General features: G+C 36.7%; 2 protein-coding genes across 4 annotated transcripts in view; both read right to left on the bottom strand.

The window, feature by feature from the left end:
• The window catches only part of LOC128859332 (proteoglycan 4), a 33,015-nt gene extending 25,381 nt beyond the window's left edge, over positions 1-7,634 (bottom strand). The window contains exons 1-2 of one of the 3 annotated variants that reach the window (XM_054096285.1): positions 7,170-7,634; positions 6,633-7,069 (exon numbers count right to left, since the gene is read on the bottom strand). The gene's annotated coding sequence lies outside the window, so the exon portion shown is untranslated. Of the gene's footprint in view, positions 1-6,632 lie in introns of all 3 variants that reach the window. The other 2 variants (XM_054096284.1, XM_054096283.1) reach the window with 2 other exon arrangements.
• A 118-nt stretch (positions 7,635-7,752) lies between these two features.
• On the bottom strand, positions 7,753-12,789 carry LOC128859340 (alpha-tocopherol transfer protein). The gene is made up of 6 exons (XM_054096294.1): positions 12,312-12,789; positions 8,864-9,023; positions 8,619-8,700; positions 8,265-8,555; positions 8,048-8,184; positions 7,753-7,980 (listed from the first exon to the last, which is right to left on the bottom strand). Exons 1-6 carry the CDS (start codon positions 12,394-12,396, stop codon positions 7,854-7,856), a joined length of 882 nt encoding a protein of 293 aa, XP_053952269.1. The 5' UTR covers positions 12,397-12,789; the 3' UTR covers positions 7,753-7,853.
• Positions 12,790-15,653: the final 2,864 nt, after the last annotated feature.

A 15,653-nucleotide genomic window follows, 5' to 3' on the forward strand; every position in this document is an offset into this window, starting at 1 on the left:
CGTACAATATGGGTAGCAAATGGGAGCTGTTGATGATTTCTATAGTATAGAGTATTTTTCATACCGTTCCGTGACTAGGGTCTCGAGATATAATCCAAAACGTGGACCCGGGTAACCCTAGGATGTGTTTGTACAATATGGGTAGCAAATGGAAGCTGCTGATGATTCTATAGTATAGAGTATTTTTAAAGCCCCTCCGTGACTAGGGTCTCGAGATATCGCCCAAAATGTGGACCCCGATAACTTAAGGATGTGTTCGTACAATATGGGTAGCAAATGGAAGCTGTTGATGATTTCTATAGTATAGAGTAAAATTTAAAAAATTTTAGAGTTCTTTTCTATCTTTAAGGAGGTGGTTTGTGTGAAGTTTGATTGAAATCGGTGCAGCCGTTCCTGAGTTATGATATTTTATGTGAGTAATGGTTTCCTCTCATACGAAATGCCTGTATGGGAAAACAATAACAAATACACAGCCGCTTATAAGCGTTTCTGTTGTACTGTTGTGGTTGTAAGTGTATTATGTTAATATTAATTTTGGGCGAAAATATAATAAAAACTGGAGCATTCAAGGAACTGGAAAAACATTTTGAACTTTATTTATTTTAGCATAATTTATTTAGCGTAAAAAATTGAAATGGAAATTAAAGAATCAAAGTATAATTACAAGTTTTTGTCGGCTCTTTCACCTTACCTGTATATAGGTGACCACCACAATCAAATTTTAAAAAAGTACAGAAAAGGCTATTGTGACATCTTTAGAAAGTATGTTGAATGAAAAAAATCAACTAATTCAACTGTTTAAACATTTTACGAGTTCTATAAAGAAAACTTAATATGAAAAATTTCTTGCGATATAAAAAAAACATTTTATGTATGGTGGTGCGAAGCCCACTGGGTGATGCTAGTATATATATATATATATGTATTGTCTCAATCATAGGCGCTCAAGCTTATCAATCCGCAACAAATTATTTATTTACAAGCAAACACTAAGACCGGCTTGGACTTACGGTAGATAATTTTGGGAATGCGCTAGCCAAAGTATGTGAACTCTATCCAACGTCTACAAAACAAACTCCTGTGGAACATAGAAACGCGCCTTCCTCTATAAGGAATAGCGACATTCATGGGGATCTTGGCATACCAACTGTGATTGAAGTAACGAAGCAATTTGCCATAGCTCACGAACTACGATTAAAAAATCTTGTCAGTGATGCAAAATCCAGCTTACTTCGGCTGAATTCCTCTCAAAGACGTTTAAAACGCACAACGGTAGCATTACTTGTGGAGAGCGAGTGGCGGTTATAAAGGGTTTTCCAATAACAGGTGTTATTTTGAATAATCCGCTATTTCGGTAGATGTCACTTTTGAAGCTGTCATTTTTTGATATTTGACAAGTAGAAACTACGCCATTAATAAAAATGGAACGTACACGCTTAAACAACGCATTGAAATTATTAAAATTTACTATTAAAATGGTGAAAAAACTCGAACATTTTTGAGTCATCATGAAGCACTTTGTCGGACCGCAATACAGAAATTGATGTAAAAATTCGAGCTGCTGGGACAAGCTAGTGATGTGAAGAATAAAATCCATGCACGTCGCTCAAGAACAGCCGAAAATATTGCTGCTGTAGCCGAAAGTGTTGAAGAAAACCCAGGTTGGTCCATTCCTCGTCGTTCTTTGGAATTAGGCATTCCACAAACGTCATTACACCGTATTTTGCATAAAGATTTGGTCTTAAGGCTTATAAAATCCATTAAACACAAGAACTCAAGCCGGCCGATCATCAACAATGTCGTGTCTTTGCTGATTGGGTCGTTAAAATGCATGAAAATTATCCGGAATCCCATCGAAAAATCATCGTGAGTGATGAGGCCCATTCCACCTCGGTGGCTTCGTCAACAAGCAAAATTGGTCGGATCTAGGGCTCAGAAAATCCAAGAGTTATTTTTGAAAAGCCTCTCTATCCTCAACGTGTGACTGTTTGGTGCGGTTTATGGTCCGGTGGAGTCATTGGACCTTACTTTTTCGAAAATGAAGCTGGAGCAATGATTTTTTATGGCCGGAATTGGATGGTATTGATCTGGACAACGTTTATTTTCAACAAGAGGGCGCTAAGTGCCACACAAGCAACGAAACCATTCTTTAAATATCAAAATAACACCTCTTATTGGAAACCCCTTTATTGGAAAATGCTTCTTAAAACAAGTTAAATTATCAAATGAAAGTTGCTTATTAGTATCCTTTTCTACATACTACACTAGGTGCGATTGAGGAACGCTTCTACAAAATGAATTAGAATCGTTAATAAAGAAAAATATATATAAACCATTATCTGCCATGCGAATAGGTTCTTAGAGACCGGAAAAATATCAAATGTATAATAAATATGAATAAATTTATAACTTGAATAGTACATCGAGCCAAATAAATTACTACTACTGAGCTCTTTTCGCATTATATACATATTTATAATTTATGTGTGTATGTGTATATAGAGAGCAAGAGCCAATAAATATTTATATACAAAAGCTTGAGGGAACTTGTCATCTTCGTATCACCGACATTTCAATGCCATCATAAATTTCGAATTTTAGTAAAAACAATAAAATAGTGGGAAATGTGGGAGTGGGAAAGAGTAAAAAGACGTAAAGTTAAAAGTTGAAATTGCCGTCATGAAGTAATATCCGTCAGGCAGCAGAAAATAATGTTTGCTATTGTGAGGCATGAAATACGGATCAGTTCAATATTACATAACAAAATTCATGGTTATATTTGAAATTCCAAATGGCGCTTAATTTCATAAAATACCAAAAGTGTACTATTTTCTTGGCTTTGCAAGTATTTTAAGTATTAAAGTAATGCGAGTTTGTCACTCCAACATGTGAATTGAAGGGCCTTCTTAACATGCATACATATGTATATATATACACACATACTTGTATATACATTATACATACTATATTTGAAATTTTTCTATTACAGAACAAAATAAATCTCGATGGGTGATAGTACTAAGCATTTGGTATTGAGCGGATATATGTAGGAGGTATTAGCTGCGCGCGAACTGTAAGAAAAATGCACACGTCCTCAGCTACCCATACACTTACAAAAACGTCCTCGTAAATGAACATAAAACAAGACAAAACATACTCTCCTATGTATTGGTTAATAGCCCCAAAACCCCATTTAAACACATCAATGATGTAAAGCAAATCCCTGCAGGGAAATTCATTGCCCATAGTTTCGGCTCGATTGCCAAAATAATATATTGAATATTTCAAAAATTAAAAGATATAAAATAAATTCGGAAAACAGTATTTATACTGTGCCAAGTTTCAAGTAATTCGGAGAAGAGCTTACGGAGATAAAGATTTTAACCGAAGTAGGTTAGTTGGAAAACTGGGGATAGCAAACTTTAAGTGAATTTTATGAATTTATTTTTAAAACAGCGAAATTAGTTTTTTTACTTTCTTCTAACGCATAATCTTTCCGAAATACTGTGCCAAAATTTCAATTAAATTAGAGAAAACTTAAGATAAAGGCTTTAACCGAAGTAGGTTAGTTGGGGAAAATTTAGTACCCCTAAAGAATGGCGTTTGCTATTATTTCGGCGCTTGCTTTTACTCGTAATGACTGATTCTTAAAAAAGGGCTAATTGGCAACTCATTGATAAAAAATTTCGTATGGATTATAAATGTGTACCTTTTTTCATAATATATACACACACAAACTGAAATATATTTATAAGTAGGATACATACAATCCCAGAAAAGTGGCTTATAGGTATGTTAGAGCAGTGCTTGGAAAGCACAACACACTGCGCGGGACACGCAGCGGGCGATGCCTGTCATTTGTCGCATATCACTTGATTTGCGCTGCATAAAGCTATTGCGGCCAACATGTTTGAAACAACCCCAGCTGTTGTTATGTTCGATTGTACTGCTGTTTAGAGCAACTCATTGTCTATTCGCCTGCTGTTCTGCCACACAACACAAAATAGAATACGCAAAATGTATATACATTTCAACACGTACACGAACCGGCTTTTTCGCCCATGTGGGTGTGCGCGCTGGAAAAACAATAGACAAATAGAACGCCGACGCCGACGCAGACACAGACACCTCCAAGCAACCACCCACTCTCATTCGTCCACAAGCTGTCCCATTAAATCATTTACCCGTAGCATTGATGGGTACGAAAACCACCCAAACTCAACTTAGGCAAAGCAGCAGAACATTTTTGGCATAAATATAGGCGGTTGCGCAAATGTTTTCTGATACAGCTTACTTGTTAAGCTCCATTGTAATAGTGAAAACTACAACATCAATGAGGGGCTTAGTATGGGACCACTTACACACATACGCATTTACTCCGAGCGCTTGTATGTGCACATATATGAATAATTGCGGATGTATTGGAGTGTGATTTGTGTGTGGTGGGCGCTCGGGTGGTTCTGCTCTGGAACGGTCATATCGAGATATTAATAAACATTTTCATTATGATATAATTTCTGCTACTTTTCGCTTAAAATATGCACGCCATGTACACAAATGGGTTTGTGCTTGCTTGGGCAATGTAGGCGCATTCGTGTTTTGTATTTAAAGCGAATACGTGCCTAAGTATGTGTGCACATATAATATATACACACAATAGCGAAGCAGAAAAGTATGCCTCAAACAGAATTTATTCTTTGCTCTTTTTCTGCTCTATTATTTTTGTACCTTTTTCGGTTGTTACCCGCTTACCAGTTGTTGCTCCCCACCACCATCATTCGCTGGCTTTCTACTTGTCACATATTGCCAAACGTACTTATGTGAATATGTTTTTATTGTTATTTTTTACTTATATTTTAGGTTAGCATGCCAACCGGCTAGTCATTACTACGGAGCTTGCCCGCACTCCCCGTCCCTCACACGACGAAATACTGAGAAAGCTTAATGTGTGCGTATTTTTGTTTTTGCCTTTTTACGATGTCTCAATGTTTGTTTTTTTCAATACGAATAGGCCACACAGCCCGCAATGCATTGAAAAATACAACTACAAGAAGTCGATTGCGTAAACACATGGGTACGCACTCATACACTTATACATGCACACATACACATATATATTTCACTATAAGTATGAATTTAGAGACGGCTTAGAAAAGTTAAAAACGCTATGTGGTGGTGAATGCAGCTACACCAATCAAGAAACGATAAAGGCATAAGTCAAAGGCGATGTGGTGCGAGATTTTATGTCTTTCATTATCTAAGATTTCATTAAAAATTGTTTCTAAAAAATGTATGCTTCATTTCATTATACGCAGTTAGCAGGCAAATTGCTTTTTTTAATAAATATTTTTACCACTTTGGTCTCAAATTTGGCCTGTAGATTTCGATATAAACAATTTCTACATACGCTGCATACTTTTAGGCAAGTCTTTACTATGCACTTCTTTCTTCACTTTTTAATATTTCACTTAAAATTTGCTCAGCACTCATTTCTCTTCACTCCAAAATCCTCTATTTTCTATGGTTTTTGCGTTTTCTCGTCACTATTTTGCAAATTAAACGCGTACATGAACACCCACTGACCGCTGATCGCTGGCTGTTGCCATTCAACCGCTCGACATTGCAAATGTTTAAACACTTCAATCGCCAAAGTAGAAATACTCAATGCTGCGCCTCTGTGTGGCCACTTTAGTTAGTATGTATGCTGCTTGGGGCTTGCTCCAACATGTTGGATGTTGCGTGTTGCTGTTACTACAGCGAATAGCCAGAAGACAAAGCACCGGAAACAACCATGTACAGCGCTTGTAAGGGTGAAAAGCGATGCCTGCACTTAGGCGCTGCGGTCAGACAATGCAATTTCCGTTAGCGAAGGATAGAATCTTTGAATTGTTACAACTTATGTAAATTAAAGACTCTTTCGCGCGAAAATTAATTATCAAAGACAGAGTTTTAATTTTACCTCTAACACTCTGAATTATCGAATTCACTTTTCTCCTATGAAACTATTTAATATATTCACTCAGATTCGATGAGAGACAACTTCCCGTTCAACCGGCACAGTGTCATTGACGGAATTGACTAAACTAATGGTTCGACCACTCATATGCACGCCACCTTCGCTTTTGCTTTAGCAGGCAGTTTTGCAACGCACTTCAACACTGAGCAGACAATTGAAATCAATATCCTGCCTGATATCCTGTGTAAGGCCGTTGGCACACTGCGCTCTGGTACCTTCTCTAACTGAGGAAACTGCATTGCAGGCGCCTTCTCCACTCAATTGCTGGCTCTATGTGGGTTAAGTGTGCTGTGATGCTGCATTTTCGGTGCATAGAGTCAAACCTGCGAGATCCGGACCTGCGTTCTCTCTGTGAATTCCAAATGGTAGTCACGCACCAACCCATTCGGCTACGGCGGCTGCCAGTGAGGAATGCACACAGTAAAATTAGTTATACAGAAATTAATTACTATCTGTTGGTTTCATTATGTTCTAAATATTTGATGTGCGAAAAATTAAATGGCATTGGGTGTCAAAAAAAAACTGTATGGCGGATCACCCATAAATTCATTTGATGAGCGCTCTCCAATTATTCGTGTTTTTTTTTTCAAAGTGATTCACCAAGCATTTGGTTTACCTTATTTTTAAGAATCTTCAGGCGAAAAATTGATTATGTACTATATAGAATACATATTTCTTCTTTCTGCATGGTTAGTATATTTGGTCCATTCTGGTCTGAAAAATTAAACGTTCCTTTGTTTTCCAGTACAAATTTTGTTGGGTTTATCTCACTTTAGAAAATCCGTACAGCCGATTGTGCATTGTATTCGGGCTCAGCCGCTTAGTTCTGTGTTTCGCAACGAATTCTCTACAGTAGTTCGACCAAAGTGTATAATTAAATAAATTCTAAAAATTACAAATTTGTTCACCTACTTTTTCATTCAGCATTAACAGTAACGAACACTGAGTTATCACTTTTTTACCTGCCATTGAAAATGGTTTTCAGACACTTGCTGTGCGGTGGCAAATTTGCATTTTATTTAGTTTACCTACTGTAAAGGATTTAATTACGAACTGAAATAAATTAGGAAAATTATTAAAAAAACAAACAGCAGGCGATTTCACCTAATGGACATGGCGTGTGGAGAAATCTCTGCACATCTCAGCCCCTCACCTTCTCCTTTTTAAGCTTTGTTTCTAAATTTACGCTTCCCCACTGTTTTGTCTTACCACAGTTCAACTTTTCTTCTTGATAAAGCGGGCGTGATTAATGAATTTCAAGTACATAGCAGTCCCAATGGAGTTCTTAACTGGCGTGCAAACCTCGACACAGCTACACAAATTGCTTTCGATTCTTTATTCTATGGTCTGTTTTTTTCTACTTTTCTCTTTTTTGAGCTCTCTTCCAAGCCATATGGCTGCAAACATACCAGCTTGGCGCATTTGCTACCCGCCACCCACTTCCGCACCTTCCTTGCACTTCAAACAGGAAAAGGAAGTGCACAACACGGCACCGACTGAGTGTGTCCTCTGCATGAGTGAGTTGAATGAATTACGGCGCACTTTTAACTGCAGGACGAGGATGTGTGCGTGTGTGATCTCATACTACGGGCGGTACCACAACTGAATGGTGCGCGCACTTCGAGGAAGTACCGCTTTTGAAACGGCCACTGCTCACAATTTGAATATATGTATGTAAAAAGTTAAAGAGTTGGAAATGCAGTTATACTTTTAGAGGGAATTTTTACAAGTGCAAATTTTCAAGTTGCTTACTTTACCCATTTTATATTGAATCCAACTACATCTGAAATTCGCGAAATTTTACAATACATACATATATACAAAGATAACTGCTTCCTTAATCAATCTCCAAAGTTTTTAAGCTCGGGCAAACCTTATCCGGCTCCTGGTTGGTTTCAGCTACAAAAGTTTTTGGTTTCCTTGTTTTATCGGTCTTCCACGCATCGGGATTCATCAAATAATCTCTGAAAAGTTATTTCACATGGCAGTAGAATTTAAATTACTTAACTTGAACTTAAATAAATAAATTACCTCTTCTCTATCAGCAACTTAACCCATTTTTCTTTCAAGTCAGCCATTTTCCCTGCCTTGCCGCCATATTCGTCTGGCAGCATTTCACGCGGGAAGTGTTTATAGGGTGTTTCGGCATTAGGTACGTGAAAGTGGATCTACATAGCGAAAGCCAAAGAAATCAAACCAGTACTTAGTACTAATGTCGTTTTTATTAACCTATTTTCCGCTCACTTACCAACTTGAACACCTCACTCTTGATGAACGGCTTCACCACCGTTAGCACCTTATCTAGATAAGACGGACAATTCAGCACATGTATGGCCTTTAAGCGCACTGGATGCGCTTCTTGAACAAACTTCATGTAAATACGTAATGAACTAAAAACCGTACGAGCCACGTGCCGCAAACTATAGCCGGCCATGTCGAAAATGGGCACCTCACCATCGCACATGCCCACCTCATCGGGCACGACAAAACGCAGGTCGGCCATAATGAAGAACACTTTGATGGCGGCCGTAAAATTAAACTAAAATTCAATAAATGAAAATTTTGAGGAGAAAAACAGAAACACGAAGAACCAGCAACATACCTTATCTGCCTCGTAATCAGTTAGACGGTAGAAGAGCAACTTATTCTTGTCCGGCGTCAGCCCAGGTAGCGGCAGCAAATCACTGAAAAAGTTGTTTAAAAACAAAAAATGTAAACCCGTTAGCATAAAAATAATGAAAATATTAAATGTGGAAAGAGTAATAGTAACTCAGCTGTACACAGATATTTCGCAATAACTGGTTAAGCCACAATACCGCCCTGCCTCCCATTGCCACCGTTACTTACGCGACTTGCAGCAACTGCTGCGAGTCTAGATCTGTAGGATCGCGCTGCAGGAATATGTGTGGATACTTGTTGCGCAACCCGTAGTTAAGTTCGATCAGCCGCTTTGCGCCCTCCACGTCGCCGAACACCGAATAGAGAAAACGTTCGAGCACCGGCTTCTCTGCAAGTGCACACAAACAGACAAATAGGCCATTAGTCAGAGGGTGGGATGGGAAAGCCAAGGAGCGCATGAAATGGGTTCTATGTGTGGTGCGTTTGTATTGCTCATGCAAACAAATATATTTTCCTTTTAAAAATTTGCTTTACGCTCTCAGCTCCCGGCGTTTTCACGTGCTACACCAGATTTGCTTTTCACATAGACCTAAATACATATGCACATATATACGAACATGTCTATACATATTTATTAGCGACTTACGGTAATTGGGTTGAAAGTGCAATGAAAATAAATGCTACTCTCTTTAAGTAAACACTTCTATGAAACCGGTTTAATTTCTACTGCAATATTGTTATTCATATGCACATACACACATACGTAAATACCAGTATGAATGCAGGTATGTGAAACAGTTGTGACATTGTGCAAGTTTGTCGAAAGTGAGCCGCAACTTATTCGTACCTTGCAAAATTTTTCCCTAGTACTACTGCCAACACTTCTAAAGTGTGAATATGTCAGCATGTATGTACATATAGATGTACCTGCAGGCTTTCATTTAAAATCGCGCGAATTGCCTCCCCATTTGAATTTGCATAATTTTCTTTATCTTTATAATTTCTTTCTTTTTATTTGTCATTTTATGCATAAATTAAATAAAAACAAAAAAACTTAAAATAATATTATTGTAGAAACCGTTTAAAAGTAGAACCTGAAATGTACAATACATACATACATTGGCTCATATGGAAACATGTAAATGTGCAACCACAAGCAGACACCCACAATGTGTGAGAATTTAATATGCATTATTTTTTCTTTAAGCTTATTGTAAGGCAATACTAGTAATTCCTTTTCCGTATTCTGCATTTTTTTTTTATTACGGATATTTTTTGATTGCAATTAAAATTTACTACACATTCAAATATGACAATTTTCAAGTTATTTACCAAGGTTAATCTATACAAATAGAAATCGATTCTAAATATACAACAATTTGTGGGCGGATGTCAAATTTCAGCTGAAGGAAAAAAAATTACAATCTCTATAAAAACTGACTTTAGATTTAAAAAACTAAAAAATTTAAATTTAATGAAGTAATCTTTAAGAAATATCTTTAACATATGTACATATATGTATGTAGATATATGTATTTTAATATCAAAATATTAGCATTAATTCAGTTCTGAGCCACCCGCGAACGTCCAACCTAAGTTTTCCTATTAATGTTCCTCAATGCTATTAATACTTAAAGTTTTGTAAACACTATTATACACATAATTTTTTAATTGAATTTCAAGGCTGACATAATTGACGGTACTCAAGTGAGCGGAGTGCTTTACTACCTCGAATTTATAACTGTCAGGATATGACTCTTGTCGATTGTACGACTTGTCTCCAGAGACATCATTACATTTGAATGTGGAAAATGATGCCATATGGAGAAGAATAAGGCATATCAACTTGGGACGACTGAAGGAGAGGCACATACGCTCAGCCTAGCTCAGGTTTCACAAAAAAGACCTAAGCCTGGATGAAGTATTGTAAAGAGAAAAAAGCACAATACGGCTTATTGTCGAAGTGCATACCCCTTTTTCGTGTCTAACTTGCTATCTAATTGTTAACGGTGACATAGGTGGCGAGATGGCCAGGCGCTAACCGTTTGTGAGCCCGTTCGTTTCATCTCTTTATCTGAAAATTCGAAGGTAACAGCATCGATCAAAGCCGCTGGCATTCTAAGCTTATAAAGAAAATGGAGCCTGCGAAATTTGGTTCTGCAGCTCGAACAATCTTTTCTAGAATCAATGTAAAGAAGTCACACTGTTAGGTATCCAACAACTCCTTGAAGTCGATCTTGTCAATTCTTAATTTTGCGGGTATACCAATCGTGCATCATTTTAATGCTGTTGAGAGCTACATTAAAACTTCAATGGGCGATTTTTTCTACCCTGAAGTTGATGCGGGCGATTACTATGTGTATTTTTTCGCCAATAATTAAGAGATCGAAGTCTTCATCTTCTCAGTATTTCCGCTGCTGTGACCGTTCAGAAGGTGGAATAAACGTTCCCTCCCTAATTTATGCAATCTCTGTTCATTAGTCCCCAGATCATCATTTCCATTCTAATTGACAGAAAATCGCCCGGGTTTTAAAATCTTTTGTGCGTAGGTAAGTTTTTTGCAGAATTCTCATTTTTTGGTCTCCCTTCCTATCTTCAAATAGTACGCCTGACTCTCTTCCTTGCCTTAGTTGTCATTAAAAGGAGGATCTTATCTGAAGTTTTGTGTTTCTTTTCATTTTACGAAGTGATTCCCAAGTCCAGCACTCAACCCGATTAGCAAATGTAAATACTTGTACATATTTCATTCATTATGTCATCACTGACATATTGACTTGTGACTTTACATAAATAAAGCTTTCGTACAACGTTTCGAGCATTGATAGCAGATAACAGGACAATTTTTTCGCTTTTAAAACATTGATTTAGATGAACTCTCGGTAACTTAACTTTATAAGAACAAGTGTACGTATTTTTTTTTTTTTTAAATTTTTTGCGACGAAATAAATTTACAAAGCTGCTATGCTAATGATTTTAGCTCAATTCTCAGTAACATTTGTTGTGGTAGCAATCGATAAGTACAACTTGCTACTTGTCAGGCGCGGCATAAATGGCGCACGTACGACTTTGAAATTCCCTCAATCGAGATCGAAACGAGCAAACAAAAAACATCTGCTTAGTATGCCAGACAGCAATGCGGTGTACTATATGTGCTGGATTAGTGAGTTACACTTTGTAGCCAGCCAGCAAAATAGCGCTCATAAGGGGCCTCCACTGTTGAGTTGTGAAGTATTCTAGTTAAATAAAAACTCTGTATGTATGTACATACTCTCTATTGTCCAATCGTTTTTTTTTTTTTTTTTTTTTTTTTGCATAGCTGCTGTATATTTTTCGAATAAATGCGTCGTACCCATATTTTTTATTTTGTTTTTATGTGTACCAAAAGCCAAAGGTTGCTATATGAGTAAAATTTTGCAAGATTGAAGCTTTAATGTCTCAAAAAAAGTTGCCTCTTAAAAATGTTTAAAAAGTAATTACATTATACATACACATGTATGTCTACACTCCACTTCCTCCTTATTATGTAAAACCCCCAGTAATAATTTTCAGAATAGACTATTAAAAGCAAACTTAAAATAATTACGAATATATACTTGCATAAACTGAGATTTAGCTATATGTATTTCTTTTATTCATGTTTTATTCAAATTGTTTGTCGTTCCCACACGCAGCTCACCTATGGCCTGTGGCAAGTGCGGCTGTGTTTTAATCCAAAGCTGCAAAGCGATGACAAGCTCGTCTAACTCAGGCTTCACAACCATTTTGTTTTATTAAATGAGCAATAAAACAAACGAATAGTAAAAAAATTTCAAATTTATACGAATTTGTGACTTTGTTCATTTAACAATAATTTTTTAAACTCCACTTGGTTTAGATTTTTTTTCGCTTTAAAAAAACAATAACCTTTATTGTTTAATTTTCACACTTTGCTAGTATTTCACTGCTTTATGCTTTCACAACACAAATGTCTTTTTCAGCCAATTTTTCTGCCAAAAAGTGAAATTCGCTAGACACCAATCCTGTGTGCTGGATATGAACAAAACCAATAAGCGACTACCACTAACGAGATGCTCGCAGCAACTAAAGGCGCATCCCAGTCGGTCGAGCTGATATAAACACAGCGAGGTACACTCATACTGAACACATACAAATATGATTACAAGCAAATGAAATGCGCACTAAGTTTAATAAGCCACATTCACTGCAGGTTTCATTGCGGTTGGCTCCAATGCGGTTGATCAAATGCAGTTACATTGCTGATATGGTGTGAGCAGCTGACTTTTGCTGGCCTCTTCTGCACATCAGTGGGCAACATTCAATGTAGATATACTATTTTCTTATGGATTTATTTTTTCCTGTAGGCAAAGTCATTGTTCACTATTCGCAAAGACAACAACGGCGGGGTGGCTAATTTGGAGCTTGTTTATTTGATGACAATGAAATTCTTCGGTGTGGTCATCACGCATGTGCAAGTACATCCTATCCGACAAAGAGTCTACAAGCACGTGCAAGCGTTTTATGCACAAACCCAATAAATCAAATGGCTTGAGAATAATGTTTAAAAGCTTAGCAATATAAGCGTTAAGTTTGAAAAATCTTTAAGAGAATCTATTAAAAAGGCTACTCTTACAATAGTAGAAAAATCGAAGCGGAACCTTTCTGATAGTGTAATAATAGCGATAAAAATAATTATAGGACAACATTTTTTGTGCAATACATTTGTAAGATTTTACCAACCATTGTGCACTGAAAGAAAAAACTAGGGGAGGGGGCCCAGTTGTGACGCAGCTAAATATTTTTGACATGCGGTATGAAAATTACAGTTTGAGCCCTGCCAATCATGTTCGTTTGACGTTCAGCAGTTTTTGTGCAGACACCAACGTTAGTAGTCGCATTGTGTATACACGCACCAAACATCGTGTTGAAAATCGTGCGAAAAAGTTATTTTGATTTTTTTCAAAGTACCAAAATTTTGTGAAATTAACAGTGAAAAGGCGAGTGTAATGCATCAAAATATTGTATTTGCCGTATATTTTGTGATTCTATATGGATTTATGTGATTATGTGGTGTCTATAAAAAACTTGCTTGTCATACACAAAATAGCATCGTGACCCGGTTGTGACTCAGCGGGTGGCCCAGTTATGACGCACCTTTTTTTTGCACTACGATCATATAGAACTGCCGAATTCCTACATTTTTGTTGTTGTTTAAAAAAAACCAACTGCCAACTCGATCAATTGCAACGTATGCAAGCGTCCAGTTCATTTGAAGTGCGCCAACATGCAGGCAAGTTATTTCACTTGCAAACACTGCGAAAGTGACGTGGACGACGACTAGGAATATTTAGATGACGATGATGAATAAAAATCGTTGTCATTTATGGCCATTGAAGGACATTTTCTTTTGTATTTTTCATTATTTTTGCCATTGAAAGCCTTCAAAATAAATAAATCATTAAATCACAACAATTGGTGTGACATTCCTTTCATACTTTCTCATTTCCAGTAAATTTCTTGAGGTGCGTCACAACTGGGCCACTTCTTTTTTGTCTTAAAAAAAGTTATCCTGAAAAAATTTGTTCCAAAATTTTTTGTGTAACTCAAATAAACATACTTTCTTTGGAGAAAAGTTGCGTTTGGTTAATAGTTAAATGTTAAACTTCTTCATTTTTCAATTTGCGGAACTGAGGAAAAAATTTTAATTTTTTTCAAAACCCGCGTCACAACTGGGCCCCCTCCCCTACAATATACTCGTACAGCCGTAACAATAACATTGTTTACAAAATTTGCTCTGTTTTTCCGAAAAAAGGAAAAAATTCAATGTAAAGTGCAATTGGGGTTGAATGAACCCAGGACTTGGTTGAAGTCCTCGAGGGAGTGAATACCAAATTTCTTTCACTGAGTACTCTATTTAGCGTACTCTGTAATAGAGTGAACAAACATTATTACATCCTTTGACAAAACTATCGAATGGACCGAAGAAAACACAAATTCTCTTAATCATATACTTACCATTTAAAATTTTAGAGATGAAGCTGTTAACGCATATTAAAGGAAAAAGAGGCAAACTATTATTATGTGAAATAGTAGTTTTTTGGAAGAATATAGAAAAAGATTTTTCTAATAGCGGTCGCCCCTCGGCAGACAATGGCAAACCTCCGAGTGTATTTCTGCCATGAAAAAGCTCCTCATAAAAATATCTGCCGTTCGGAGTCGGTTTGAAACTGTAGGTCCCTCCATTTGTGGAACAACATCAAGACGCACACCACAAATAGGAGGAGGAGCTCGGCCAAACACACAAAAAGGGTGTACGCGCCAATTATATATATACCTATATATATATAAGTGATATTATGCTGTTGTAGTTGTAACAGCATAAACATTCCCCATACAATTGCAGGGAATGCAGATGGAGCTGGGTCGTTCCGATGAGGTAGAACTAACTACCGTGGGAAGGCGAATATATAAATACATTAAAGCTACATAAACGGTTGGATGTTTTGCTTAATCCAAGGCTGTTGCTGGCATCAACTTCCCAACAACAATTTTAAGTGAGAAGTGTGCAACAGCATTGATCAACTCATCAAATAACTTAAATGATTTTCCAAAATTTACTTGTTTGCATGATTTTTTCTTTAGCTGAAGGAAATTTGAAAACTTTATCCCAATTCACTGTAATGCTAAATTCTTTTTTTTAATGGATTTAGAGCCATACCATTCATAGATTTAATTCAGCATCCCCAAGTAAGTTTATTCGAACAATGTTAAAATACAAAAAGCCTTTTTTTATATTTTTTTAACAATAAATCCATTTATCCTGCCTTTTTGATGTTTAAGTGCAATCGAAAAGCTGCTAAGACACCCTTTTCTGAGTATGTACGTACATATCTATATAAACATCTCTGCATACATACATAAATAAACATTTAATGGCAAAAAAATGCATTTGTAATCTTAACTGTGACCTTTTTATAGCGCTAGTGCACTCATTCATCCGCTTATACCTACATTTATATGC

The sequence above is a fragment of the Anastrepha ludens genome, chromosome 3 (genome assembly GCF_028408465.1).
Source record: "Anastrepha ludens isolate Willacy chromosome 3, idAnaLude1.1, whole genome shotgun sequence".
In the NCBI taxonomy this organism is placed as follows: domain Eukaryota; kingdom Metazoa; phylum Arthropoda; class Insecta; order Diptera; family Tephritidae; genus Anastrepha; species Anastrepha ludens.

What these genes read in the sequence shown, in the direction of transcription:
- LOC128859340 (XM_054096294.1), bottom strand. Translation starts at nt 12,396, where the DNA reads ATGGTTGTGAAGCCTGAGTTAGACGAGCTTGTCATCGCTTTGCAGCTT. An exon ending in GCACTTGCCACAGGCCATAG is followed by an intron (nt 9,024 to 12,311) that starts GTGAGCTGCGTG and finishes GTGCACTTGCAG; the next exon opens with AGAAGCCGGTGCTCGAACGT. An exon ending in CAGCAGTTGCTGCAAGTCGC is followed by an intron (nt 8,701 to 8,863) that starts GTAAGTAACGGT and finishes CAACTTTTTCAG; the next exon opens with TGATTTGCTGCCGCTACCTG.